Raw genomic sequence first — 27788 nt, forward strand, 5'->3', positions numbered from 1 at the left:
TACCAATGGCAGACCTCTCGAATTTTCAAAGAGGCCAAATTGTTGGTGCTTGTATGGCAGGTGCTAGTGTAACAGAAAATGCCTGAATGCTTGGCGTGTCAAGAGGTACTGTCTCCAAAGTAATGACTGCGCTTGAAAGAGAAGGAAAAACATCTGCAGCAAAGCACAGGTCCGGCTGAAAGTCAAAGTTGACAGGGAGACGGTCGGACTCTAAAGCGAATTGTGAGAGAGGATCGCAAGACCACGGCTCCGAAAATCACTGCTGAGCTCAATGAACACCTACAGAACCCAGTTTCCACAAAAACTGTTCGTCGGGAGCTGCACAAATCTGGATTTCACTGAAGAGCTGCAATTAGAAAAAAGCTGCTCTCAATGACAAATTTTTCCAAGCGTTTAGAGTGGTGTAGAAACCTCCAGAATTGGTCCCTCGAGCAGTGGAAACATGTGATATTCTCAGACGAATCATCGTTTACCCTATTTCCGACCCCCAGCCAAGTTTACACTTGGAGACAGCCGAAAGAAGCATTCCATCCAGACTGCCTTCTCCCAACCGTAAAACATGGTGGAGGTTATGTGATGATTTGGGATGCTATTTCATGGAGATCCGCCGGGCCAATGATATCACTTCATGGAAGAATTAACAGCCGAGATTATTTAGGCATTTTAGGCGACCAAGTGCATCCAATGGTTCAAGCACTGTTCCCGGAGGAGAACGCCATCTTTCAGGATCATAATGCACCAATTCATACAGCTAGAATCGTTAAAGCATGGCACGAGGAACATTCTAATGAAGTTGAGCATATCATCTGGCCCCCACAATCCCCAGACCTCAACATTATTGAGCATTGATGGTCGATTTTAGAGATTCAAGTTAGACGTCAATTTCCGTCGCCAACGTCGCTCAAAGAACTGGAGGGTGTTTTAACTGCAAAATGGGCTAAAATTCCTTTGGAAACAATTCACACCTTGTATGAATCCATACCTTGGAGAAGTGAGGCTATAATCGCCGCAAAAGGTGGACCTACACCAAAATAAACTAACTTTTGTTGATGTTTCCAGGTGTTTCCATTATTTGGTCCAACCCCTGTGTATGTACAGTGGGGCAAAAAAGTATTTAGTCAGTCAGCAATAGTGCAAGTTCCACCACTTAAAAAGATGAGAGGCGTCTGTAATTTACATCATAGGTAGACCTCAACTATGGGAGACAAACTGAGAAAAAAAAATCCAGAAAATCACATTGTCTGTTTTATCATCATTTTATTTGCATATTATGGTGGAAAATAAGTATTTGGTCAGAAACAAAATTTCATCTCAATACTTTGTAATATATCCTTTGTTGGCAATGACAGAGGTCAAACGTTTTCTGTAAGTCTTCACAAGGTTGCCACACACTGTTGTTGGTATGTTGGCCCATTCCTCCATGCAGATCTCCTCTAGAGCAGTGATGTTTTTGGCTTTTCGCTTGGCAACACGGACTTTCAACTCCCTCCAAAGGTTTTCTACAGGGTTGAGATCTGGAGACTGGCTAGGCCACTCCAGGACCTTGAAATGTTTCTTACAAAGCCACTCCTTCGTTGCCCTGGCGGTGTGCTTTGGATCATTGTCATGTTGAAAGACCCAGCCACGTTTCATCTTCAATGCCCTTGCTGATGGAAGGAGGTTTGCACTCAAAATCTCACGATACATGGCCCCATTCATTCTTTCATGTACCCGGATCAGTCGTCCTGGCCCCTTTGCAGAGAAACAGCCCCAAAGCATGATGTTTCCACCACCATGCTTTACAGTAGGTATGGTGTCTGATGGATGCAACTCAGTATTCTTTTTCCTCCAAACACAACAAGTTGTGTTTCTACCAAACAGTTCCAGTTTGGTTTCATCAGACCATAGGACATTCTCCCAAAACTCCTCTGGATCATCCAAATGCTCTCTAGCAAACTTCAGACGGGCCCGGACATGTACTGGCTTAAGCAGAGGGACACGTCTGGCACTGCAGGATCTGAGTCCATGGTGGCGTAGTGTGTTACTTATGGTAGGCCTTGTTACATTGGTCCCAGCTCTCTGCAGTTCATTCACTAGGTCCCCCCGCGTGGTTCTGGGATTTTTGCTTACCGTTCTTGTGATCATTCTGACCCCACGGGGTGGGATTTTGCGTGGAGCCCCAGATCGAGGGAGATTATCAGTGGTCTGGAATGTCTTCAATTTTCTAATTATTGCTCCCACTGTTGATTTCTTCACTCCAAGCTGTTTGGCTATTGCAGATTCAGTCTTCCCAGCCTGGTGCAGGGCTACAATTTTGTTTCTGGTGTCCTTTGACAGCTCTTTGGTCTTCACCATAGTGGAGTTTGGAGTCAGACTGTTTGAGGGTGTGCACAGGTGTCTTTTTATACTGATAACAAGTTTAAACAGGTGCCATTACTACAGGTAATGAGTGGAGGAAAGAGAAGACTCTTGAAGAAGTTACAGGTCTGTGAGAGCCAGAAATCTTGATTGTTTGTTTCTGACCAAATACTTATTTTCCACCATAATATGCAAATAAAATGATAAAAAAACAGACAATGTGATTTTCTGGATTTTTTTTTCTCAGTTTGTCTCCCATAGTTGAGGTCTACCTATGACGTAAATTACAGACGCCTCTCATCTTTTTAAGTGGTGGAACTTGCACTATTGCTGACTGACTAAATACTTTTTTGCCCCACTGTATATGTATGTGTATAGATAGATATAGGTATAGATAGGTATAGATATATATATCTCCATCTCTCTCTCTCTCTCTCTCTCTCTCTCTCTATATATATATATACATATATATATATATATATATATATATATATATATATATATATATATATATATATACATATATATATATATATATATATATATATATATATATATATATATATATATATATATATATATTGCTATCTCCTTCCCAAACCCGACAGGATATGAGATATGGTTTACATACAGTAAACCATTTCATATCCCTTTTTTTTTTTTTTTTTTTTACATATTCCTCACTACTAATGTTAGAAGTCTATGTGTGCAACATTTTGTGGCTCTAGCTGTTAAAGGGTTAAATCATGGGAAAAAATTGGCGTGGGCTCCCACGCAATTTTCTCCGCCAGAGTGGGAAAGCCAGTGACTGAGGACAGATAGTAATAGCCTAGAGAGGGACGATGGATATTGCGCCCCCCCACCCCCTCCGGCTAAAAACATCTGCCCCCAGCCGGCCCAGAAAAGGCAAATCTGTAAGGTGCGCCCATTCTGGCACTTGGCCTCTCTCTTCCCACTCCCCTGTAGAGGTGGGATATGGGGTAATAAAGGGTTAATAATGGAGGTGTCAATAAGACACCTCTCCATTATTAATCCAATATTGATAAAGGGTTAAAAAACACACATTTGGAAAAAAGTATTTTAATTAAATAAATATACATGGTGTTGTAATATCTTTATTAGACGCTCAATCCAATTGAAGACCCTTGTCACCTGAAACAAAGTTAAAATAAAAAAACCAATATCCCATACCTCTCCGGCGTTATAGTCAAGTCCCACGATGTAAATCCATCTGAAGGGGTTAAATAATTTTACAACCAGGAGCCTGCTAATGCAGCTGTTGCCCCTGCCTGTAAAAAATAGGGAATGAATGGAAGGCAGGGGAACGTAGCATTGTAGACTTGCAGTGCTGCGTCCCCTGCTGGCATAACCTCATATGAACTCTAGCGTGGGAATTTTTCTGAATATTTTCAGAAAAAAAAATCTCGCCATACGGATAATTTTTGGAGTAAAAAAATCGCATCTTCGTATTGAGTATGTATCAATGTTCAGGAACTTTTCTGCGTATTACAGCCATAAAAAAAATGGACCGTATTTCCCTACGCTAAGTGTGACGCCGGCCTAATGAGGCAGATGGAGGCACTGTGAACGTCATAGGACATGTGATAAGACAGTGTATCTTTTTCGGAATGCATAAAAACGCTGTCCACCACAGTTTTGTGCACTTCTGAAAGGAAGAACAACGCTGTACAGGGGCCAGAGTCCAGAGGATCTCTGCTGCCTCATTATAGTGAATGGATCCACTGGGGGTTTCATCTGTCACGTAGCTCGGAGATTTAGATGGAAACACCAAAGTATGTGTTCAGCATAGAGCTCTGGATAAATGTGATCACAAACGTTATGAAAAATATTCCCAATAAAAGCTTCAACTGAATCCACACAAAAAAACACTCAAGTCCCTACTCAGGTACGTCATATAGGAGGCCTCCACGTTACTGGTAGTATAAACGCTCTGCAAAAACAAAATAGCTCATTGCCCCCAAAAAGAAATTCAGCGAATTCTGCACTCCCAAATGGCCCCATCCCTTCTGAGACCCAGTAGGCATAAACCACCTTTAGAATTCACATTAGGAAGGGGTATAATTTCCAAAATGGGGTCACTTGGGAGGTGTGTGTGGGGGGGGGGGGGGGGGGGGGGAGGGGAATTATGCTCTCTTGCACTTAGGGAGCTCTGTACATGTCAGCAAACCATTCTAGGAAAATCTGCCCTTCAGGAGGCAAACAGCGCTCCATCCCTACAGAGACTCTCCGTATGGCTAAGCAGTACTGTACAGCCACATATGGTCTATTTCTATATTCAGCAGAAATAGTGGGACACATTCTGGTGCCAATTTTACCCACTTCTTGTGTGAAAATGTTAAATCTGAGGCTAAAACAAGATTTTTGTGGTAAAAATGTAATTATTTTTTCTTCACTGCCCAAAGGTATAAAATTCTGTGACACACCCTTGGTATCAATATGATCATTACACCCCTAGATTAATTCATTTAGAGGTGTAGTTTGTAAAATGGGGCCACTTATGGGGCGTTCTACTGTTCTGCCACCACAGGGGCTCTCCCAGTGGGTCATGGCACCATCAAACCATAATAGTTAAATCTGCATTATAATATGGCGCTCCTTCCCTTTTGAGCTTTGCACTGTGTTCTCAATAGTTTTCACACATGGGGTATTGGCACACTCAGGAGAAATTGCACAACAAATTATGGGGTCCATTTTCGCCTGTTATCCTTGAGAAAATAAAAAATTTAGGGCTAAAAAAAAATTGTGTGGGAAAAATGTATTTTTTAAAAATTTTCTTAGCTCTTTTATCTTCCGTAAAGCAAGGGTTCAAGATGCTCACCACACATTTAGATAAGTTCCTTGAGGGGTCTAGTTTCCAAAGTGGTATCACTTGTGGGGAGTTTTCACTGTTTAGGCACATCAGTGGCCCTCCAAATGTGACATGGCATCCGCTCTAGATTCCAGACAATATTCTGTTCAAGAAGTCAAACCTTTCTCCATCTATTCCGGGTCCAGCCGTGCGCCCAAACAGTTGTCGTCCTCTACACATGGGGTATCGGCATTCTCAGGAGAAATTGCACAACAATTTTTGGGGTCCATTTTCTCCTGCTACCTTTGTTAAAATAAAATATTGGTGCTAAAAGATGATTTTTGTGGAAAAATGTGATTTTTAATTTTCACGGCTCTTCTTTCTAAACTTCTGTGAAGCACCTTACGGTTCAAGGTGCTCACCATGGATTTAAATACATTCCTTGAGGGGTCTAGTTTCCAAACCAGGGTCACTTGTGGGGGGGGGGGGGGGGGGGTTCCACTGTTTAGGCACATCAGGGGCTCTCCAAATGTGACATGGCGTCCGATCTCAATTCCAGCCATTTTGCGTTGAAAAAGTAAAACGGCACTCTTTCCCTTCCAAGCTCTGCCGTGGTTTACCCCCACATATGGGGTATCAGCATACGCAGGACAAATTGCACAACAACTTTTAGGGTTTAATTTCTCCTGTTACCCTTGGGAAAATAAAAAAAAAAATTGAGGAGCGAAAATATTTTTGTGGAAAAAATGATTTTTTTTATTTTCACGGCTCTACATTATAAACCTCTGTGAAGAACTTGGGGGTTCAAAGTGCTCACCAAACATTTAGATAAGTTCCTTTGGGGGCTCTAGTTTCCAAAATGGTGTCACTTATTGGGGGTTTCCACAGTTTAGGCACATCAGGGGCTCTCCAAACGCGACATGGCATGCGCTCTCGACTCCAGCCAATTTTACGTTCAAAACCTCAAATAGTGCGCCTTCCTTTCCGAGCCCAGCCATGCCCCTAAAGAGTGGTCTTCCTCCAAACATGGGGTATCGGTGTACTCAGGAGAAACTGCACAACAAATAATATGGTTAATTTTCTCCTGATACCCTTGACAAAATAAAAACAATTGGGTCTGAAGTAAAATTTTTCTGAAAAAGTTAAATGTTCATCTTTTTTTTTCCACATTGCTTCAGTTCTTGATAAGCAGCTGAAGGGTTAATAAACTTGAATGTGGTTTTGAGCACCTTGTGGGGTGCAGTTTTTAGAATGGTGTCACTTTTGGGTATTTTCTTTCATATAGGCCCGCATAGTCACTTTAAATGTGAGGTGGTCCCGAAAAAATGGTTTTGTAAATTTTGTTGGAAAAATGAGATGTCGCTAGTCAAATTTTAACCCTTATAACTTCCTAACCAAAAAATTAAAAGCTTGAAAATTGTCACTTTCTAAAAATTTCTGCCAAATTTCTTTTTTTTTTTTTTTCACAAATAAATACAAGAAATTTTGAAGAAATTTTACCACTATCATAAAGTACAATATGTCACGAAAAAACATTCTCAGAATCAGTGGGATCTGTTGAAGCATTCCAGAGTTATTGCCACATAAAATGACAGTGGTCAGATTTCAAAATTAAGGCCTGGTCATTAACCTACAAAGTGGCTTGCTCCTTAAGGGTTTAAATGAGTACTCTTTAGAATAGATACAAAGACACACTCATAGGGAATTTAGATTGTGAGGCCCATCGGGGACAGCAATGATAATGTGTGAAAAACTGTAAAGCGCTGCGGAATATGTTAGCACTATATAAAAAGAAAGATTATTAGCAATATTAATTTTGTGGGATTTTACACCAAGCACCTCACAAATGAGCTTTTAATGGTGGCAGAGGCTGAATGTAGACCGAATACAAAGCAAAACAGCACAGCTGTGTAACCTGTATAGTGGCTGCTGCTGGGTACTGCAGATACACTCATCTGAATAAGAGCTGTTCTATAGTACCGGGAAGTAGCCACTAATGTATGGGGCTGTGCTGTTTTGCACTGTACACGGTTTACATCCGGTGTGTCGACCACCCACTGTTCCTATATTGATGATTTATCCAATGAATAATTCATCAATATCAAAGTGGTGGAAAACTAATTAAGAAAAGTGTGAAATGAATTAAAAAAAAAAAAACAGAAAGAGGAAGAGCAGAGTATTGAGCTTGTCCTCTAAAGCGTTAAAGGGTTATTCCCATCCTCTTCACGCAAACAAGCATGAATTATAAAGGGGATAACTTTTTGGGGGTGGAATGTGGGGGGAAGGGAAGGTGGGAGTTGAATAACGCTTTCAATAAAATCAGTATGTGCAGACAAAAAGAATTTTCATTTGAATGGTAGAAAAAAAGCTGCAACAATGCCAATTCAAATCTATAAGCAAAAAAGGCAAAAACAGATACTGCAGTTTATAAAAAACTCTTGGGGACCCTAACAATGAATTACAAACATCTCTGCACATACAGCAATCACAATGTGTCATATAGTCACCCAGCTTTGCACACAGACTTCCCTCTGCTCTTTGCTTTCATATGGTATGCCTTTCAGCTAACCCCCCCCCCCGCTTGCCCTGTGTTATTTATGACATTGTTTACTTAGGCCTGATTGTATGCATCTGGTCCACCCTTAATTCTCTGACCAAGATGAGCAGAGACCACTCCTCTCTGCTCCACACCTGAACGCACTTAGTTTTCCATATATTGCATAGCACAAGTCTGCATGACTTTAGTCTGCAGTGTGATTTCTAGAAGTGTGTTCTAAAAGTGTGGATTACATTAGAATTAAAACCTGAATTGGAACTGAAGGTAACTGGCCTGTCACTGTAAACAATGTTTCTGTTTTGTTGTCACTTTTACCCCTATAATCTTTCACTTTCTGCTACCTCCCCCAATCCCCACACCAAGTAAGGAACTGTTCATCTCCTCTTCAATCCTCCCCATCCATCTCACCTCCTCCTCAGAACTGTTCCTTAACATACAATCCTCTGTCTCAAAGCACAGGCAGCCCCCTCACGCTCTCTCCTGCTCCCACCTGCTAACACTATCTCTGCTCCTTCTCACTGCTGGTGATATCTCTCCAAATCCTGGTCCTCCTCACCACATTCCCACAGTCATTTCTACCTCCCATCCACGCTCCATCACAAACTTCCGTGACCTCTCTAACCTTATACCCATTCGCCCAGCCCCCGCTTCCCCAGTCCCACTAACAGGAGCTCTGTGGAACGCTCGCTCTGTCTGTAACAAGCTTTCCTACATCCATGATCTCTTTGTTACTACCAAACTTTCCTTCCTCGCCATCACCGAAACCTGGCTCACCCCTTCTGACACAGCCTCTCCTGCTGCACTCTTACGGTGGCTTCCACCTTTCTCACACACCCCGCCCCAGCAGCAAGCATGGCGGAGGAGTTGGTTTTCTCCTGTCAGATAACTGCTCCTTCACCCCAATCCCACTGCCACCCTCTGTTACCCTCCCTTCCTTTGAGGTGCACTCTGTGCGCATCTACTCCCCCTCCAACCTCCAACTGGCTGTCATTTACCGCCCCCCAGGGCCAGCCACCATCTTCTTTGACCACTTCACCACCTGGCTACTTCATTTCCTTTCTGCAGACATCCCCACTATCATCATGGGCGATTTTAACATCTCCATTGACACTTCCCTCTCAGCTGCCACTAAACTTCTATCTCTCTCTTCCTCCTTCGGCCTCACTCAATGGTCTTCTGCAGCCACTCACAAAGATGGTCACACACTGGACCTAATCTTCACCCGCCTCTGCTCCCTATCTAACCTCTCTAACTCACCTCTTCCTCTCTCTGACCACAACCTTCTCACATTCTCATCTCTCTCCACTCCATGTCTAGAGTCCCCACCCCACAAACTTTCACACCCTCGCAGAAATCTTAAACATCTTGACCTACATTCATTCTCTGAATCCCTCCTACCTCTCACTGACATAAGTTCCATACACAATGCGGATGACGCTGCCGCTCTATATAACACCACAATAGCTGTAGCTTTGGAATCCACTTACACATACCAAAGCTCGCAAAATCAACAGACAGCCCTGGCACACCAGCCTGACCAAGGAACTGAGGCGAGCTTCCAGGGCTGCTGAGCGCAGATGGAAAAGATCCCACTCCAACGACCAGTTAATCGCATTCAAACAGTCCCTCACTACTTTCAAGACCGCACTCGCCACAGCTAAACAAACCTACTTCTCATCTCTCATATCCTCCCTGTCTCACAACCCTAAACAGTTATTCAACACCTTCAATTCTCTCCTCCGTCCCCCAGCACCTCCTCTCTCCCCACTTATCTCTGCTGAAGACTTTGCCTCATTCTTCAAGCAGAAGATTGATAACATCAGAGACAGTTTTGGTCAACAAGCCCCAGAGCCCTTCCTCCCAACTTCCCTACCCTCCACCTCCAAAACCAACTACTCCACCATTACAGAAGATCAACTCGCCACTCTACTCTCAAGATCGCATCTCACCACCAGTGCACTTGACCCGCTCCCATCCCACCTCATCCCAAACCTCACCACAATCTTCATCCCAACCCTAACCCATCTCTTCAACCTATCACTAACAACTGGTGTTTTCCCCTCAAGCTTTAAACATGCCTCCATCACACCTATCCTCAAAAAGCCCTCTCTTGACCCATCCTCTGTATCTAGCTATCGCCCTATATCACTTCTCCCCTATGCCTCAAAACTACTGGAACAACACGTCTACCTTGAACTGTCCTCCCATCTCTCTTCTTGCTCCCTCTTTGACCGCTTACAATCTGGCTTCCGGTCACACCATTCCACTGAAACTGCCCTAACTAAGGTCACCAATGACCTCTTAACCGCCAAGAGCAAGCGACACTACTCTGTCCTCCTCCTCCTCGACCTGTCGGCTGCCTTTGACACAGTGGACCATTCCCTATTATTACAGACCCTCTCATCCCTTGGCATCACAGACTTGGCCCTATCCTGGATCTCATCATACCTAACAGACCGGACATTCAGCGTCTCCCACTCACACACCACCTCCTCACCTCGCCCCCTATCTGTCGGAGTCCCACAAGGTTCAGTCCTTGGGCCCCTGCTCTTCTCCATTTACACCTTTGGCCTGGGACAGCTCATAGAATCTCATGGCTTTCAGTATCACCTCTATGCTGATGACACACAGATCTACATCTCTGGACCAGATATCACCTCCCTACTAACCAGAATCCCTCAATGTCTGTCCACTATTTCATCCTTCTTCGCTAGATTTCTGAAACTTAACATGGACAAAACAGAATTCATCATCTTTCCCCCATCTCACGTGACCCCCCCAACGAACCTATCCATTACAGTAAATGGCTGCCCACTCTCCCCAGTCCCACAAGCTCGCTGCCTCGGGGTAATCCTTGACGCTGATCTCTCCTTCAAACCACATATCCAAGCCCTTTCCACTTCCTGCCGACTTCAACTCAAAAATATTGCACGAATCCGTTCATTCCTCAACCAAGAATCTGCAAAAACCCTAGTCCATGCCCTCATCATCTCTCGCCTTGACTACTGCAACCTTCTGCTCTGTGGCCTCCCCTCAAACACTCTCGCACCCCTCCAATCTATTCTAAACTCTGCTGCCCGACTAATCCACCTGTCCCCCCGCTATTCTCCGGCCTCTCCCATCTGTCAATCCCTTCACTGGCTCCCCATTGCCCAGAGACTCCAGTACAAAACCCTAACCATGACGTACAAAGCCATCCACAACCTGTCTCCTCCTTACATCTGCGACCTCATCTCCCGGTACTTTCCTACACGCAACCTCCGATCCTCACAAGATCTCCTTCTCTACTCCCCTCTTATCTCCTCTTCCCACAATCGCATACAAGATTTCTCTCGCGTATCACCCCTACTCTGGAACCCTCTACCACAACACATCAGACTCTCGCCCACCATCGAAACCTTCAAAAAGAATCTGAAGACCCACCTCTTCCGACAAGCCTACAACCTGCAGTAACCACCGATCGACCAAACCGCTGCATGACCAGCTCTACCCTCACCTACTGTATTCTCACCCATCCCTTGTAGATTGTGAGCCTTCGCGGGCAGGGTCCTCTCTCCTACTGTAACAGTTATGACTTGTATTGTTCAAGATTATTGTACTTGTTATTATGTACACCCCTCCTCACTTGTAAAGCGCCATGGAATAAATGGCGCTATAACAAATAATAATAATAATAATAATAATATAGTCGCCAACCAGTGAAGAAGGCGGCTGCTTCCGTGCCAATATGCCGCCCGTGTATGCAACAATTACGTTTTCACTCCAAGCTCAGTGAGCCAGCGCTAGCCATGGACGCAGTCACTTGATGTACTGTGTGCAGAAGTTTGTGCATCACCCAAGACATTCCCAGACTGACCTCCTTAAAGCTTCTAGCATTGAAAAGAGAAATGAAAGCAGAGGAGTGCCAGAGATCACATCCTGTCTCCTGAGTATTGTAATCCCCTGAGCTTTGAAGCCTCTGGTGTTGGGTTTACTGAGCAGACTGCATTTCTGAGCACTTCTTAAGCCCTAGCTGCCAATAAACAGCTGTGAGCACTGAAAGAGCCCAGCTTCTTAACAGCTAGAAGAGGTGCAGAACAGAGCCAACAGAAACCTGATCAACTGATTATGTGGCCTATGGGAAAAAAGGAAATAAACAGAATATCAAATATTACAATATGCTACTAATATCCCGGACCGTCATTTTCCTGCTTTTTGAAATCCCTTTACTAGTAACAATAAAGCAACATGAAAGAACAGGCTTTTCCAATCTTGCCCAAGAAGACACTTTTCGGTTGAATACCATTTTGTACAGCTTTCTGTGTTTTCACCACTTTCCTACTGTTTTTATGCAATGTGTCTGGAGAGTCCACACACAAAATTGAGTTTGTTATCAGAGCCTTACTGCTAAAAAGAGAAGAGGCAGAAGACACCTGCAAAAATAGAATGATTGTGCAGTAATGAATATTCCTGCAGAGGGCACGGTGTGCAGAATGAGTATTTTGACAGTATCATTTGCATGCAATTTTCCAGCAAATTAAATGTGAATGCTTATTGGATGAAGGAGATCAGGTGATGTGTATTTGTGTAATAAGGAAGGGTGAGGCCTAAGGATGCATCAAAGTGTGCAGAATTATTAGGCAGCTTGTTATTCTCAGGCAAAATGTGCCAAAAAAAAGAAATTTAACTGACTGGAAAGTAAAAAAAATATGGTTACAAGTCTTACAGAAGGATGCAGCATTCTTGAGATTGCTATGATTTTGTCTGTGATCACAGAACTATCAAAAGTTTTGTTGCAAATAGTCAATAGGGTCGCAAAAAAACATGATGAGAAAAAAAAGCAGCACATTAACTGGCAAAGTTTTGAGAAGAATCAAAGATGAAGCGCCAGAATTCCATTATCCTCTGGTTCTGTCATATTCCAGAACTGCAACCTCCCTGGAGATCCCAGAAGTACAAGGTGTTCAGTCGTCAGAGACATGGCTAGGGTAAGGCTGAGACCCAACCACCGCTGAGCAAGACACAAAATAAAGATTTTACGGACTGATGAGATGAGAATATACTTAATGGACCAGATGGATGAGCTCATGGCTGGATCAGTCATGAGCACAGACCTCATCCGATTGTGGGGTACTGCTATGAGCTGGTATTAAAGATGAGCTAGTTGGACCTTTTCAGGTTGAATATAGACTCAAAATCAACTTCTAAATCCACTGACAGTTTTAAGAAGACACTTTCTACAAGCAGTGGTACAGGAAAAAGTCTGCATTGTTTAAGAAAACCATGATTTTTATGTAGGGCAATGCTTCATCACAACATCGAAGTTTCCGCTGCTTAGTGAATACATTAGGAAACGGAGGCTCGATGGATGGAAGACTTATGAAACTTATTGAAAAGGAGGGCTACATTGGCCACAAACTTTTTTATGTTTTTTGTACACTTTCAGATGTTTGGTTATTATTCTCCCTTCCATTTAATTGCATGATAACTCTGCACACTAAGGGTGCATGTCCATGGTCCGGATTGTCGGCGCTTTGGACTGATCGGAAAACCCGCTCCGCCCAAAGAACCACCCCCTTCTACGTGCGGTGATTCCGGATGTGTTCATTACACACATCCAGAATCGCCGCACCGTATACATAGGACCCTGTTATAAAGACGCGCCGTATGTCCATAAACGCAGGGCTGCATCGTGTCTGCACGCATAGTGGAGACGGGATTTCATAAAATCCCCTCCACTATGCTGTAACATCTGGACGTTGCGGGTTGAATGCTGCAGTTGTACGCAGCGTTCAATCTGCAGATAATCCGGATGTAATCCGGCCTGTGGACACATACCCTAAAAGTTACCCAATAATTCTGCACACAATTATTCCAAAAGAAAGACAAAACCATATTTTTTACCTTCTTAAAAATTCAAGTTTATTAACAGTTTGGATTGATCGAAAGCACAGTAGCTGTTGAATAATAAAAAATACAAATTGCCTAATAATTATGCACAGAGTGCATAGGCTTCATTATAGGAACACCCAAACAGGAGAAAGACATGACTGATGACTTACTTGATGGCATGATAAATATCTTCAAGCATATCTTGGTCAAAGTCTTTCCCACCATTGACACCTTTCAAGTTTTTCCTGAATTCCTAAATACAAAAAAAAAAAAAAAAACACAGTAAGATACTGGGGTACATAATTAGCAATAATGTTTTATAATAAAAATCCTGTTTTACATAGCGCCAGCACTTTACAAATGGGGAAGTAACAAACAATAATATAATTCACCAAACTAAGGCAGGGTACACATAATATGTAGAAGTCTGCTGATAGCAGTGATTACACGTGCGCCCTCAGCTCGGGTCACCATGCATGAGTTTAGAAGTACAAAGAGAGGAGTGATTTGCTGCAAGACCCTACTATTGGCCGCTTATTTTCTCCAGAGAACAAAATATCAGGTAGATGAAATCCAACAACTCAATAAGGTCTCTCCCGACGTCGAGGAGTTGATGCCCGCATTAGATGGTCAGCAGACTTTTTTTCCCAGACTGTGTGCCTGTGCAAAAATCACAGGGACAAGTCCATTTTTTAATGGCATCAGGGATGAAAATGACCCATACAAGTCTAATTCCATGGAGATCACAGACAACACATGGATGGCATCATTGTGCTGTCCGTCATTAACATTGTGAACAAACATGATGTCTGAATGAGGCTTAATGCAGAACAAACATACAATTTCTTTCATCCGTCTTTCAGCTGGAACCCAGAACCAATTAAGTTTACTGCAAAGATAAAAAATATAAACATAAAAGTGTATTTTAAAAGAGAGCCCCGATAATTGCACTGTAAAGCAGACCACGTTAGGGATTTTAGATGTTGTTTTCAGAATAGCTCGTCAAGTGTGGTTGGTCTGTGAAGGTTGTCGTCTTGGATGACAATGCCGCCATTGGATGAGCAGCTGCACAAAACAATTAATCGATTGCTGTAGTGATCAGAGGCCTCATATAGCCTTCATCTCTAGTCTCTAGGGATGCAAATTTGTGATTCAGTATGAAATACAGCATCTGACAATGACTGAAAAAGTCCAACACAGGAATACAGATGTTCTACAGATATCTGCCTGCAGTCAGCATCTGTACTGCTTATTTGTGTATAAAAAATAAAAAAAAATGTTATGAATGGCCAGCAGAAAAGAAATATGTATCAGCTTTTTTGGTTATTTAGAATAGCCCGTCACCTAAACAGTAATTTTCTTCCCCCATTTTTAATTCCGTGCCTAGAGCTATAATTTTATTTTCAAAGCACAGTTGTGTGACGAGTTGTATCTTTTAACCAATTAGTGACAGAGCCAATTTTGTATTTCATGACCAAGCCAATTTTTATGATTCTGACCACTGTCACTTTATGAGGTTATAGCTCTGGAACGCTTCAACGTAGCCCACTAATTCTGACATTGTTTTTTCGTGACACATTGTACTTCATGTTAATGATAAAATTTCTTCTGTATGACTTCCGTAAATATTTACGAGGAAAAGAAAGGAAATTTGGCAAATATTTTGAAAATTTTGCAATTTTCAAAATTTTAATTTTTGTGCCCTTAAATCAGAGAGTGGTGTCACACAAAATAGTTAATAAAGTAAAGTTGACGTGGTAAATTTCAATCAGGACAATTTTGAATTTACAATTTCTTTGTTAAAAAGTTATAAGGGTTAAAAGTTAACCAGTGATTTCTCATTTTTCCAACAAAAGTTACAAAACCATTTTTTTAAGGACCACCTCACATTTGAAGTGAGTTTGGGGGGGGAGTCAATACAACAAAAAATACCCAAAAGTGACACCATTCTACAAACTTAAAAACTGCACCCTTCAAGGGGCGCAAAACCATATTCAAGAAGTTTATTAACCTTTCAGGTTTCAGGACTAAAGCAATATGGAAGGAAAAACAATAACATTTTACTTTTTTCACAAAAAAATTACTTTGGAATCAAACTTTTTCCTTTTCACAAGGGTATCAGGAGAAAATGAACCACAAAATTTGTTGTGTAATTTCTCCGGAGTACGCCAATACCCCGTATGTGGGGGAAAGCCACTGTTTGGAAGCATGGCAGGGCTCAGAAGGGAGGGAGCACCATTCGACTTTATGAAAGCAAAATTGGGTGGAATCAATGGGGGGTGCCATGTCACGTTTGGAGACCCCCAGATGTTCTTAAACAATGGTAATCCCCCAATTCTAAATCCAACCCTAACACATCCCTACCCCAATGATAACCCCAACCCCACAACCCTAACCCCAACACTAACCCCAATCCTAACCCCAACCCTAGCTCTAACCCTAACCCCAACGTAACCCTAGCTATAACACTAACCCTAGATCTAAACCAACCCTAACTGCAAAGAATGAAAAAAAATTTTTTTTTATTTTATTAATTTTATCTAACTAAGGGGGTGACAAAGGGGGGTTTGATTAACTTTTTTTATTTTGACCACTGTGATAGAACCTATCACAGTGATCAAAATGAACCTATAGGAAAAATCTCCTATAGTTGCCGGGTGCCAGATCTTGGAGGGCGCACCACGCATGCGCCCGCCATTCTTCCAGGAAAATTACATGGAGGGCCAGGGGATGAAGCCGGAGGGTCCAGGAATGCCGGAAGTACTTGGTGGGGCTCAGGGGACCCCATTTCTCCCTCTTCTGGTATGTTAGATCATATCGGAGAGAAAAATAAATGGAAAATATGACCTATTTTTTTGTGATCATCGTTATTCGGTGAATAACAGCGATCACAAGACTGGGGTCGGTAAAAACCGACCTGGACCATGCTCTCTGGGTTCTCAGCTACCCCCGGTAGCCGAGGCCCCAGATATTTTCATGCCGGGGGAGCTATACACTTATTTCTCAGCGACGTTAAAAAGCGGCGCTGAGGAATAAGTACCCTTCATTGCTGCTGTTAAAAAGCACATTGGCGGTCATTAAGGGGTTAAAGGATTAGTGGTGCTTTTGAATATTGCAACTTAATTTATTATAAACTGTATTGAAATAGAGCAAAATGAAATGGGGTGTAATGAAAAAAAACCTGCAATTCCAACTATTATTGTTCAGGTCTAGTTTTTGTTCTGTTGGTCTGTGTTATTAATGCAAGGAAGCAAAATGAGATGTAAATATAAGTTTTAGCTCACCTCTAGAGTCATTGGCACATTCTGTTTGCGGACGTTGTGATTGTGTTGATCAGTGTTAAGCATAATGACGGCATATGCCAAGGCAAAGCAGGCATCACTATGGGCAAATGGTGTTCCATTAGATTTCTAGAAATGGGGAGAGAATATGTGGCATTTTTATACTTGTTAAAAGTTTGTGAATACAATTTTTTCTAGAAATTTTTTTTTTAAAGATACTTCGCTTCCCTCACCCTCCAATGCTCGGTAAATGCCTCCAGTAACCTGTGAATCACAGGAGCTTCCCCTGGTAAACGGAAGGCTTCAAGGTAAAGTCTTAATGCTTCATCAATTCTTAAGCCTTGGAACTGAAACGTTCTGAACGATATAAAGTGAAAGAAATGATTGAGAAAAAGACAGTTGTAACATGACAAACACAAAGTGCTTTTTGAGTGTCTATAAACCACAAATCATACATTTTTACTATTGGCTTCAATTAATCATCACTCCTTATTTTTCTTGAATATTCTTTTCAATAGTAAAAAAAAAAAATACTAAGCTCCGGAAAATGGTTTGTGCTTTGTTTAGTAAAACTTACATAAAGAAATAAAAATAATGAAACATGAGTAACATGCTAAATATACAGTGAACTACACTTACAACGAAGGGGTTCATTTACACGAGTTCTGGAGACCGCATCCAAAAATTATCAGATGGTGAACGGCTCCACTTACACAGATTATTTCTATATAGCTTTTGACCTTCGGTTTACTGTAGGTGATTCTATGGCCTGGACAAGAATGACTGAAGGGTTTTCATGTATATAGAGCATACATACTGCATAATCAAGTTATGCAAATAACCGATATTCTTTTAGATCTCTGCATGCTGTCAGTGAATGCTTTCTTGTTTACTTCAGGAGCGAATAGTTGAGAAATCAGCACACCTGTATCCAGGTGACATCTCTTTGCTGATGTTCTTTACTGAGGAATCACTAACCAGAATTGGAAACACTGTTGTAATGCATTATATATTAGTTACATATACATTAGTTTTCCATCCGTGTTTAACTGAACCAGTGTCAACATTCAATAGGTAAAACAAAAAGGTTCTGACAGTCTACCTGCTTTAGTGAAACAGAAATGGATGAGAAAAAAAAGATACAATTCTGATAAAGGAGAAAAAGAAAAAACCGCAGCTTAAGGATGTGTGCACACGTTCCGGATTTTTCGTGTTTTTTCTCTATAAAACCGCGAAAAAAAAGCATCCATTTAGCTATTAATAGAATGCAATCCGCAATTTTTGTGCATATGTTGCGTTTTTTTCCGCGATAAAAACGCATCGCGGAAAAAAGGCAGCATCTTCATTAATTGTGCGGATTTTTCGCGGATGTCCCGCTGTTTACTGCATTGGAAAGCTCCGGAAAAAAACACGAAAAATCTGCATAAAAACAGCACAAAAACGCGCAAAAAACACATGCGGATTTCCTGCAGAAAAAGTCCGGTGTTGTTCAGGAAATTTCTGCAAATAATCCTGACGTGTGCACATACCCTTACACTGATCCATTGCAGCCATCTGTCCAGAGCGACCTTTTTGCGATTATGTACGTGGCTGATAGAAGACATGATTGGATACATTGTGAAAACATCTCAGCTAGTCACAGCAACAGTGGCATTCATTTTATGAATCAATCCATCTACAAATTGAGCAATTCTGTTTTTGTAAATAATAAATTATAATAATTGATTATCCAGCTGCAATGACTTACCCCACAAAGCTCTCAAGTAGATCAAGGCTTTTGCGATCACTTACGAATTCTCCTATCATTTTCTTATCCAGTCTTGGATTCTCCCTCAGCCACTGTGCTACCTCCCTGTTATCCATCGGTGTTGTCAAGAGATTCTTTTCTTGAAGAAACTCTATTCCTTTCTTAGATTTTTGATTAAACTGCTCGGTTCCAGTTATAAGGAGCTACGAAAACAGCCAACACAAAGTGATCAAATGTTATAGGTTTGTTACAATGTCCCCCCCACACCCAAAAAAATGAAAATGCTCGCTAGTTGTATACCTTTTTCTTGTTCTTTATATCATTAAGCTCTTGGACTGTAGGAAGGGATGTTGAGAAGTGTGGAGGTTTCTTTTGAGTCTTCTTGTCAGCTAAAACAAAAAGACACCAGAAGCCAAGAGGCTGTAAGTACCTAAAACTACATTATATCCAGGGCAAAATAAAAGCAGCAAGTGTAAGCAAAACTGCCCATCATTTACAAGGTTTCCTAGTACATTTCATTTGATTATACAGAAAGAGGTGTTGGAGATATTATTGTATGTACTCAGTTCCCACATGTATATGTCTATAATGCGTTCTCCTTCAAAGGATTTTCAATAGAGCCAAGCTCCTTCTTCTTATCAAGAGTACAAGTGTACTGAATCATTGTTCTACTTATAGGGAACTCGACAGCTGAAACATGCTACCCAATCCACAGGCAGCATGATAGAAGCTGGGGACCGAGCTGCACATGAGACAAATTGGACAGGAGTGGCCCTGACTGCTTTTTCCCATTCACTGCCCTGATATGACAGGCCTCTCCCTATACACGCACTCAGGGAGACACCTGTCACTCGAGTGGAGCGAGCATGAAGAAGCCACCAGAGACACACCTGTTCGACTAGTCTCCAGCGTCACTAGAAAGCTAATTTTTTCTCAGAGATGCCACAGCATTTCAGAGTTAAACATACATAGCTGAAAGTCTCAGTTACTTACCAGTAACGGGATTTTTTGGAACCCATGACAGCACCACGAGACAGGGGCTCTGCCCTTCAGGGACAAGAAACCTACAGGCTAAAAAGGGTGGCACCTCTTCCTCGCATCAGTTGGATTGCAGAGCACGAGAGAAAAAAATAAGAATTCAGGTCTGGATCACCCTTCTACCAAAGGTGAGGCTGAAAGTGGAAACGATATCCAGTCTATGTTTATAGAAAGTAGAAGGAGAGGACCAGATTGCCGCCTTACAAATCTGCTTGATTGAGTCATCTGATCTCTCCACCCACAGCTCTTGTGGAGTAAATGTACCTTCACACTAAGCGACGCTGCAGCGATACAGACAACGATGCCGATCCCTGCAGCGTCGCTGTGTGGTCGCTGGAGAGCTGCCACACAGACAGCTCTCCAGCGACCAATGATGCCGAAGTCCCCTGGTAACCAGGGTAAACATCGGGTTACTAAGCTCAGGGCCGCGCTTAGTAACCCGATGTTTACCCTGGTTACCATTGTAAAAGTAAAAAAAAAAAAAAACACATACTCACATTCCGGTGCCCGGCGTCCGCTTCCCTGCACTCCTCCTGCATCCTGTGTCAGCGCCGAACATCTCTGGCATCTCCCACAGAGCAGAGCGGTGACGTCACCGCTCTGCTTTACGGCCGGCACTTACACAGGATGCAGGAGGAGTGCAGGGAAGCGGACGCCGGGCACCGGAATGTGAGTATGTGTTTTTTTTTTTTTTACTTTTACACTGGTAACCAGGGTAAACATCGGGTTACTAAGCGCGGCCCTGCACTTAGTAACCCGATGTTTACCCTGGTTACCAGTGAAGACATCGCTGGCTCGGTGTCACACACACACCGATTCAGCGATGTCAGCGGGGAGATCCAGCGACGAAGTAAAGTTCTGGACTTTCAGCAACGACCAGCGATCTCACAGCGGGATCCTGATCGCTGCTGCGTGTCAAACACAACGATATCGCTATCCAGGACGCTGCAACGTCACGGATCGCTGTCGTTATCGTTGTAAAGTCGCTTAGTGTGAAGGTACCTTAAGCCTTCAGACCTTCTGGAACTGCTTTGCCTCTTGAATAATAAGCTAAAGAAAAGGCCTCCCTGATCCAATCAACCTAGCTATTGTGCATTTTAGAGGTTTAGGCACCTTCCTGGGTCCCTGGAAAGACTAACAATGAACTCTCTTTTCTCCAGGCCTCAGTCAAAGAGAGGTACTTAGACATCTCCTAACGTCTTGAGTATGAAGCTTCTCTTTCTGAGTTTTTGGACTAGAGCAAAATAAAGGAATAACCATCTCCTGTAACCTACGAAACCGGGACTCTTTAGGTAGGTAGGAAGGCTCGGGCTTCAAAATTACAGTCTTCTAGTATCTGAGTAAATGTTGGAGCTTTGGAAAGGGCCTGAATGTCACTGACTCTTCGGACAGATGTTAAAGGCTACCAGACAGGCTGTTTTACAAGAAAGAACCTTAATTGACATGGATTCAATGGGTTCAAACGGTAACTCCATCATAGCTGTTAAGACTAGATTTAAATCCCATGGCCCTACTTAAAATGGGCCTGGATCTAGATGAAGCACTAAAAATATACATACCCAATAATTCCCTGCTAAATCACAGTTATACAGGGTCCCTAGAGATGGCACTTGGACTTTGGAGGGTATTGGTAGGTACTTCTAGTTCGAAAACGTTTTGCACGAACTCCAGAATACTATCCACTGCCGCCACATCCTCTATCTTCGATCCCGAAGAGTTTAGAAACTTTCTCCACGTTCTAGCAAATTCTTATCGTAGCTGCCTTCCTACTTTGAAGTAGGGTGGAAATAAGATTAGGCTAAAAACCATTTCCTTTAACAGCACCCTCTCAAATTCTACGCCGTTAAATAAAAGTTGGCTTCTTGTGGATGGTGCATCGGCCCTTGTTAGAGGAGATTCGGAAGGGAGGGTCCAAGGTTCGGTGATGGACATTCTCAACCATGAGAACCATGGTCTTCTGGGCCAAAAGGGAACAATCAAAACAATCCTTGCCCTGTCTTCCCTGATGATCTTTGCTACCAAACAGGATTAGGGCTACTGGTGGAAACGCGTATGCCAGGGGACCATCTCTGGGATTCAAAAAACAGAATCTTAACCACATCTGTGCTATTTGGTTGAACATGGACTGATTTAGCTCCCACTTCCCTTGCCTTAGTTGATTGGGCCCCTGGACAAAGCATTTCATTGCAAAACGCGCTTTCGGGTGCGGTGGGTACCCAGTCATCCATCTCTGAGGTACAGTACCTGTCACTATGTACTCTAACTGTGTGAAACCATTTGTATTTCTCTGCATCCCCTTTTACCTGCCGTCATGCTAGCCTCACACCTTGCCAATACATATTTTTTACTAGCAACTTTGCCTTTTACGGTCTTACCTTGGCCTTGGTGTGGAGCTGCATGTTTTCTGAATATACATTTATAATTCGTGGTTCCTTGTATACCTTTCATTCTTTGTATAAAGCGGTTCAAACATGCACACAATGGCAATATTTATTGTACTTTTTTCATTGTTACTTTTTGTCCTTTTTTGGTGACTGTTACATATGTATTAGGTGTTATGAGAGTAAGTTACATTTACAATCTTTTAAGCACTATTTTATGCGCTACATTATCTCGGTGTACCCTCCTTTGTTTCTGTAACCTGAGGTGTTCTGTTTTATATATTGTTTTTAAATGTATTTAATAAACTTTACATTCTTCATTCTATATTTTGGCCTTTTGTAAAGTTTTTCTTTGTTTGGAGTTTATGGATTTTATTAGGTCAAGAATCCAGCTGCTACCAGATATTCTTTCCCAGGCAGGGAAGAAGGAGGAGAGCCTCCACCCTACCTGGGATGTGAGTCATTGGCCTGTTTTTTTGGTATCCTGGGAGGAGGTTCCATACATGAAGCCTCTACCTTTTCTTCTTCGGTCCTCCCATCTATCCTGCTCTCTGGAGGGTTTCCTTCGGGTAAACCTTCCCTTCCAGAAGGATCGCTTGTAGGCTGGGAAGGACATCTCTTTTTGATGTCCCCAGCCTTCTCCAAAAGCTCATCCAAAGCTGGGCCAAAAAGGTGTTCTCATTCACACGGAATGGCACACAGCTTGCTCTGGTCTGAATATCCCCTGGCATTTTAACCACAAAGCCCTAAGGCCGCACTGGAAAAGGCTGCTGATCTTACTGTTAATTGTGCTGAATTTGCTGAAGCATCCAATAAAAATGCTGCCCCTCGCATAAGTGGGATAGTAGCCAAAATATTGTCTCTTGACATCTGCTCTTTAAATGGGCATCTAGGTAATCCAACCAGATCATTAAAGTTCTGTCTGTACATGCTGCAGCCACTGCTGGTTTTAAGGCCAATGTCTCCCATGTACCTCTAAGAAATATCCGCTTTTCTATTGATGGGATCCTTCACATTTCCCATATCCTCAAAAGGGAGTGAGTTTTTTTTTTTTTTTTTTAGAAGTTCTTGCTATGGCCACATCAAGCTTTGTCACAGATAGACAAGGAAGGCTCATCAGAAGGATACCTCCTCTTAAATGATGGGGGAAGAAAGCCTCTTTTCTAAGGTCTTTTTTATTCATTCTAGATTAGGGCCCAGATCTTGTCAGTTAATAGAAATGTCCTACGTCTCTTCTGACCTTGGCCTTCAAACATTATGTCCTGTACCAATCTCTCTGGTTTAGAATCTATCCCCCATTGAGGCCATGACATCCTTTATTAGTTTATCCACCTCCTCTATAGAAAAACTCCCAGTGTTGCCGTCTGAGGAAGAGGCAGGTTATCTGAATTACTAGACACATCTGACACAGGGGATAGCTGCCTAGCACTTTTATTGTTTTCCCGCTATAAAGCTACTACAGCGGGAAGTTTTAGGCTACGTTCACATTTGCGGCCAGCGCCGCAGCGTCGGGCGCCGCAGCGGCGCCGCATGCGTCATGCGCCCCTATATTTAACATAGGGGCGCATGGACATGCGGCGCACTTGCGTTTTGCGCCGCATGCGTCGCTGCGGCGCCCGCGTCGGGGCGCAGAGGACGCAGCAAGTTGCATTTTTGCTGCGTCCAAATTCAATGAAAAAAACGACGCATGCGGCGCAAAACGCAGCGTTGTGCATGCGTTTTGCTGCGTTTTTGTTTGCGTTGTGCGCTGCGGCGCCGACGCTGCGGCGCACAACGCAAATGTGAACGTAGCCTTAGGGATTTTAGGGATTCATTAACTTCTGCCCTGATGATGGACTCTAAATCAATGGCAAAGTTAGGGGTCTCTCCCGTTACCGTCTGCTGTATACATGACTGGCAAAGTATTTTTTGGTAGGAATCAGGCATGAAGTCTACAAAGAACAAACTCCTTGTGCTTAGACTTTGCCACGCACTTCTTTCCCTGGCAATAAATGACTAGAAAGGAAAAAAAAACATATCAGCAAGTGAACTTTCAGGAAGATCACTTACCACTGTGAGGCAATCAAACGGTACTGGATTAAGAGGGGGGACAACTCTCAGCCGAAAGATCATCTCGGGGGGCTGAATAATAGTCCACTTTACTGGAGCTCCTCTGACTGGATCTGCAGCTCTTTGGAGAACTCCGTCTCTCACAGACACGGCTGCCGCAACTACTGCCCCGGAGTTGTCACCGCTCCACCTGCTTCTGGAGCTTCCCATCAGGCTGCTGCGGCGTATTCTGCTGCTCGGTGTCTTCCATTATCCTTGAGGGGATGCTGAGCAAGTAAGTGTTGACCCATAGGCCTTGCTGCACTTAAATATGGGACCTAAGCTATTACATGCCCCTCCAGTACCCCCAGAAGTTCCGGGTCATCTGGCTCTACCCCTTTCCGGTGCTCGTCATCCGGGCACACCCCGGCCTGCGTCATTCCAGGCGTGCCTCTGGGCCTGCGACACCCAGACACGCCCTTGGCCATCCAAACACACCTGCAGACGTGCATACACCGCGTCTCCCGATGTGTGCGAATGCATGATGACCCGGGATGCGGCTCACCAGCGCCCGCACACAAGTTTTAGCCCCCATGGACCCACTGTGGCGATTCCAGGAACCCCGCACCAGCTGAGACGGTGAAGACATCGTTGCCCGAGTCGACCGGCCAGGGAAGAAATAGATCTTCGGACTTCAATCTTCTTACTGTATCTTCAGGTACGCCAGTAAGATATTGGCCCTTAAAGGACAGGAAACCAACTGATGGAAGGGAGAGGTGCTACCCTTTTTAATCCTGTCCTTGAAGGCCAGATCCACTCTGTTGTGGTGCTGTTATGAGTGATCGATAAATCATGCTGCCTGTATGGATCGAGCAGTCTGTATCAGCTGTTAGATTCCCTTTAACAGCTGCTCAGACCCTGCAGCTGTCCATGCTACTCACAATTATACATGTCTTGCTCTGTCTCCCCATGTGCTCATATCCAGTACTATTCAATCATGTTACATTTTACAATACTAGTTCGCCTCCTGGATACGAAAGCCTAGGAAGCAGACAAGGGTACTTATTTCTACGAGTGAAAACACATAAGCAGTCACAGCACAGAAATGAACAAGAAACAAGAGTTCCCCAGGATCATTTGTTTCACGATAACTGTGCAGTCTAAACAGGCTGCCTAAGGGTACCGTCACACAGTGCCATTTTCATCGCTACGACGGCACGATTCGTGACGTTGCAGCGTCGTATAAGTATCGCTCCAGCGTCGTATACTGCGGTCACACGTTGCAATACACGGCGCTGGAGCGATAATTTCATGACGTATTTGCGATGTAGAAGCCGTTGGTTACTGTGCGCACATCGTATACAACCTGTGTCACACAATGCAATCATGCCGCCACAGCGGGACACTAGACGACGAAAGAAAGTTTCAAACGATCTGCTACGACGTACGATTCTCAGCGGGGATCCGGATCGCAGTAGCGTGTCATACACAGCGATATCGTAAATGCATCGCTGGAACGTCACGAATCGTGCCGTTGTAGCGATCAAAATTGCACTGTGTGACGGTACCCTAAAACCAGATTATTGCTCTCGGCAGCACATCGTCCTTTGTAAACAGGACCTGAGCTACACAGAACAAAGGCAACTTATGTGCATTGAATGATTCATTACAGATTGCTCAGGGCGCACAGGAGAATGGTCTACTAGGCTATTAAACAACCGCTGATCGCTAAACATTTACTGATGGGAAGCTCTTTAATGCTGAAAAACTGGTACTGTAAAGGCACCCTTAGATGCAGAATCTGCTATGTAGTGTATTTAGAGAAAAAAAAAAAAAAAGACGTTATTGGGCATGGACATGCAATATGATCATTTTAATACATAGTTTAGGTACATACCCATATTACTAGATGAAACCAAGTTATCTGATGAATAGCCAGATATTGTTCAATGTATAAATGCATTACATAAAAAATAAATAATTAAAAAAAAAAAAAAAAGTAAAAACTTGCCTCTATCACTGCAATCCTCAGCCTCCTGAACACCCAGGTTCATCTCATCAGCCATAAGATGACCACTCGTTGGTGGCCGTGCTCCATGTGATTCAGTGCTGATGTTTGGAGAAGCGTTTTCAATGGGGTGATCAGTGCCTTGAAAAGAAAGGTTCTTCAGATGACACAGCTGTGCGATAGTAGAGTTACTGAAAGTGTAGGGGCTCAATAACATCTACTGAAAGATTAAGAATTTTCCAGACTTATTTTCAACATGAAATGTTCTCAAATAGGCATCAAATGAAAATGATGACAGAATTATAGAAACAGACTGATATATAAAATAACTGCAGAACTTACTGTTTACAGGCTCCTCAGATACTTCTGCGCTTTCAGCAATGTTTTTGGCACCCTCTTTTTTGTCTTGTTGTAAAGTATTGCTTAAAATCTTAGCCCGACAGTGAGCTTCAGTGCTGTCAATAACTGTCAGAAGAGCTTCAAGAGACAGCAGGTGAGTGGTGTAGAGCTGGCCAGACACTGGAAACGCATTCTGATAAGTAAAAAGTCAAACGCACAACAGAAAATGAAGAAAAAGAAAATATGAGCAAAGCCGACGCAAACAGACCTAAAGGGGATTTACAATTTGCTCTAGCACATATTTTATTATGGGTGCATACTAGATGGCCGACATAATGTCTTCTATTTAAACAGGTCTATGGCCACATGCTCCAAATAGGTAACAATGAAAGTATCATCAAACCTTGGAGAGGAGTTTGGTAAGATCTTCAAAGAGATTGGAGCAATAGTAATCACAGTCATAGTTAATATAGAGCTCTGTTACAAAGCTGGGTATCCTCCACAGCTGTACAATGGCTTCCAGGGCCATTTCTTTCATCTCATATGGCATCTTTGGATTTTCTATTGTAATGATATCCATCAGTTTCTTTATGTACATCTAAAAAGAGAAAAAAAAAAGGCAATTGTCTATATTTTCCTAAATTCTGATCACCCATATTTATTAATATAGTTCTCTTCCCAAAATATGAATAGATTAGTCCCAAAAATGTAAGTTGTCACAGATCCAAGAGATGCATGATAAGTTGTGCATTGGTGAGGGTCTGTTAACTAGGACCAACAGAAATCAAGGGAATGGGGCTCTGAAATGTCAGTTGGAATGAAGCGGTTTAAGCTCATGCGCCCAAGTACTCTGTATATTCTGTATGAGACTGCAGGAGATATGTGATCGCTATATTCAGCTATGTCTGGCACTCAACGGGCATTTCTGAGTTCTAGCATTACCAGTAGAGTCATTACCAGTATCAGTCATTTGGAGTATTTTGTGCCCAAAGCCCTGAATAGCATTGCTTGCAGGTAAATGTTTAAGCACTGGCAACTTCTCTCAGCCATAGTAGAGCACGACAAGCGGGCATCTACAGATCAGCTCAGTGCTGTAAGCCGATCGGTTACAGATTATCACAGTACAAACTGTATGACATATTAATGAGGACCTTACATCACATTTTTCATGTTGAACGGGACATCTAATATAATAGTGTCTGCAAAGCAGAATAAAATGTGTTTTTTTCTTTGTATTGTTTTTAATTTTGTCTTTCTGATGCGAAGATACTAGCAAACAAAGTATGTGGCAGCTAATGAGTTAACATCCACTTGAACTTGGAGATCAATGTAATAATGTATATAAGTTTGCACTGTGAAATCTGATAACAAATTCTCTTTAAACATTGATTC

At 42.8% G+C, this 27788-nt stretch overlaps 1 protein-coding gene across 7 annotated transcripts in view; it reads right to left on the reverse strand.

Annotated features, from left to right (window-relative positions):
- GBF1 (golgi brefeldin A resistant guanine nucleotide exchange factor 1) overlaps positions 1-27788 on the reverse strand; it is a 319690-nt gene that overhangs the window by 96008 nt on the left and 195894 nt on the right. For all 7 annotated transcript variants that reach the window (XM_077259202.1, XM_077259204.1, XM_077259201.1 and 4 more), the window contains 8 exons: positions 26800-26994; positions 26400-26589; positions 26061-26198; positions 18903-18991; positions 18603-18805; positions 17089-17212; positions 16859-16984; positions 13745-13827 (listed from right to left, as the gene is read on the reverse strand). In XM_077259202.1, coding sequence (XP_077115317.1) covers positions 13745-13827; positions 16859-16984; positions 17089-17212; positions 18603-18805; positions 18903-18991; positions 26061-26198; positions 26400-26589; positions 26800-26994 — 1148 coding nt within the window. The remainder of the gene's footprint in view (positions 1-13744; positions 13828-16858; positions 16985-17088; positions 17213-18602; positions 18806-18902; positions 18992-26060; positions 26199-26399; positions 26590-26799; positions 26995-27788) is intronic.

Source organism: Ranitomeya variabilis, chromosome 4, assembly GCF_051348905.1.
Source record: "Ranitomeya variabilis isolate aRanVar5 chromosome 4, aRanVar5.hap1, whole genome shotgun sequence".
Lineage (NCBI taxonomy): Eukaryota > Metazoa > Chordata > Amphibia > Anura > Dendrobatidae > Ranitomeya > Ranitomeya variabilis.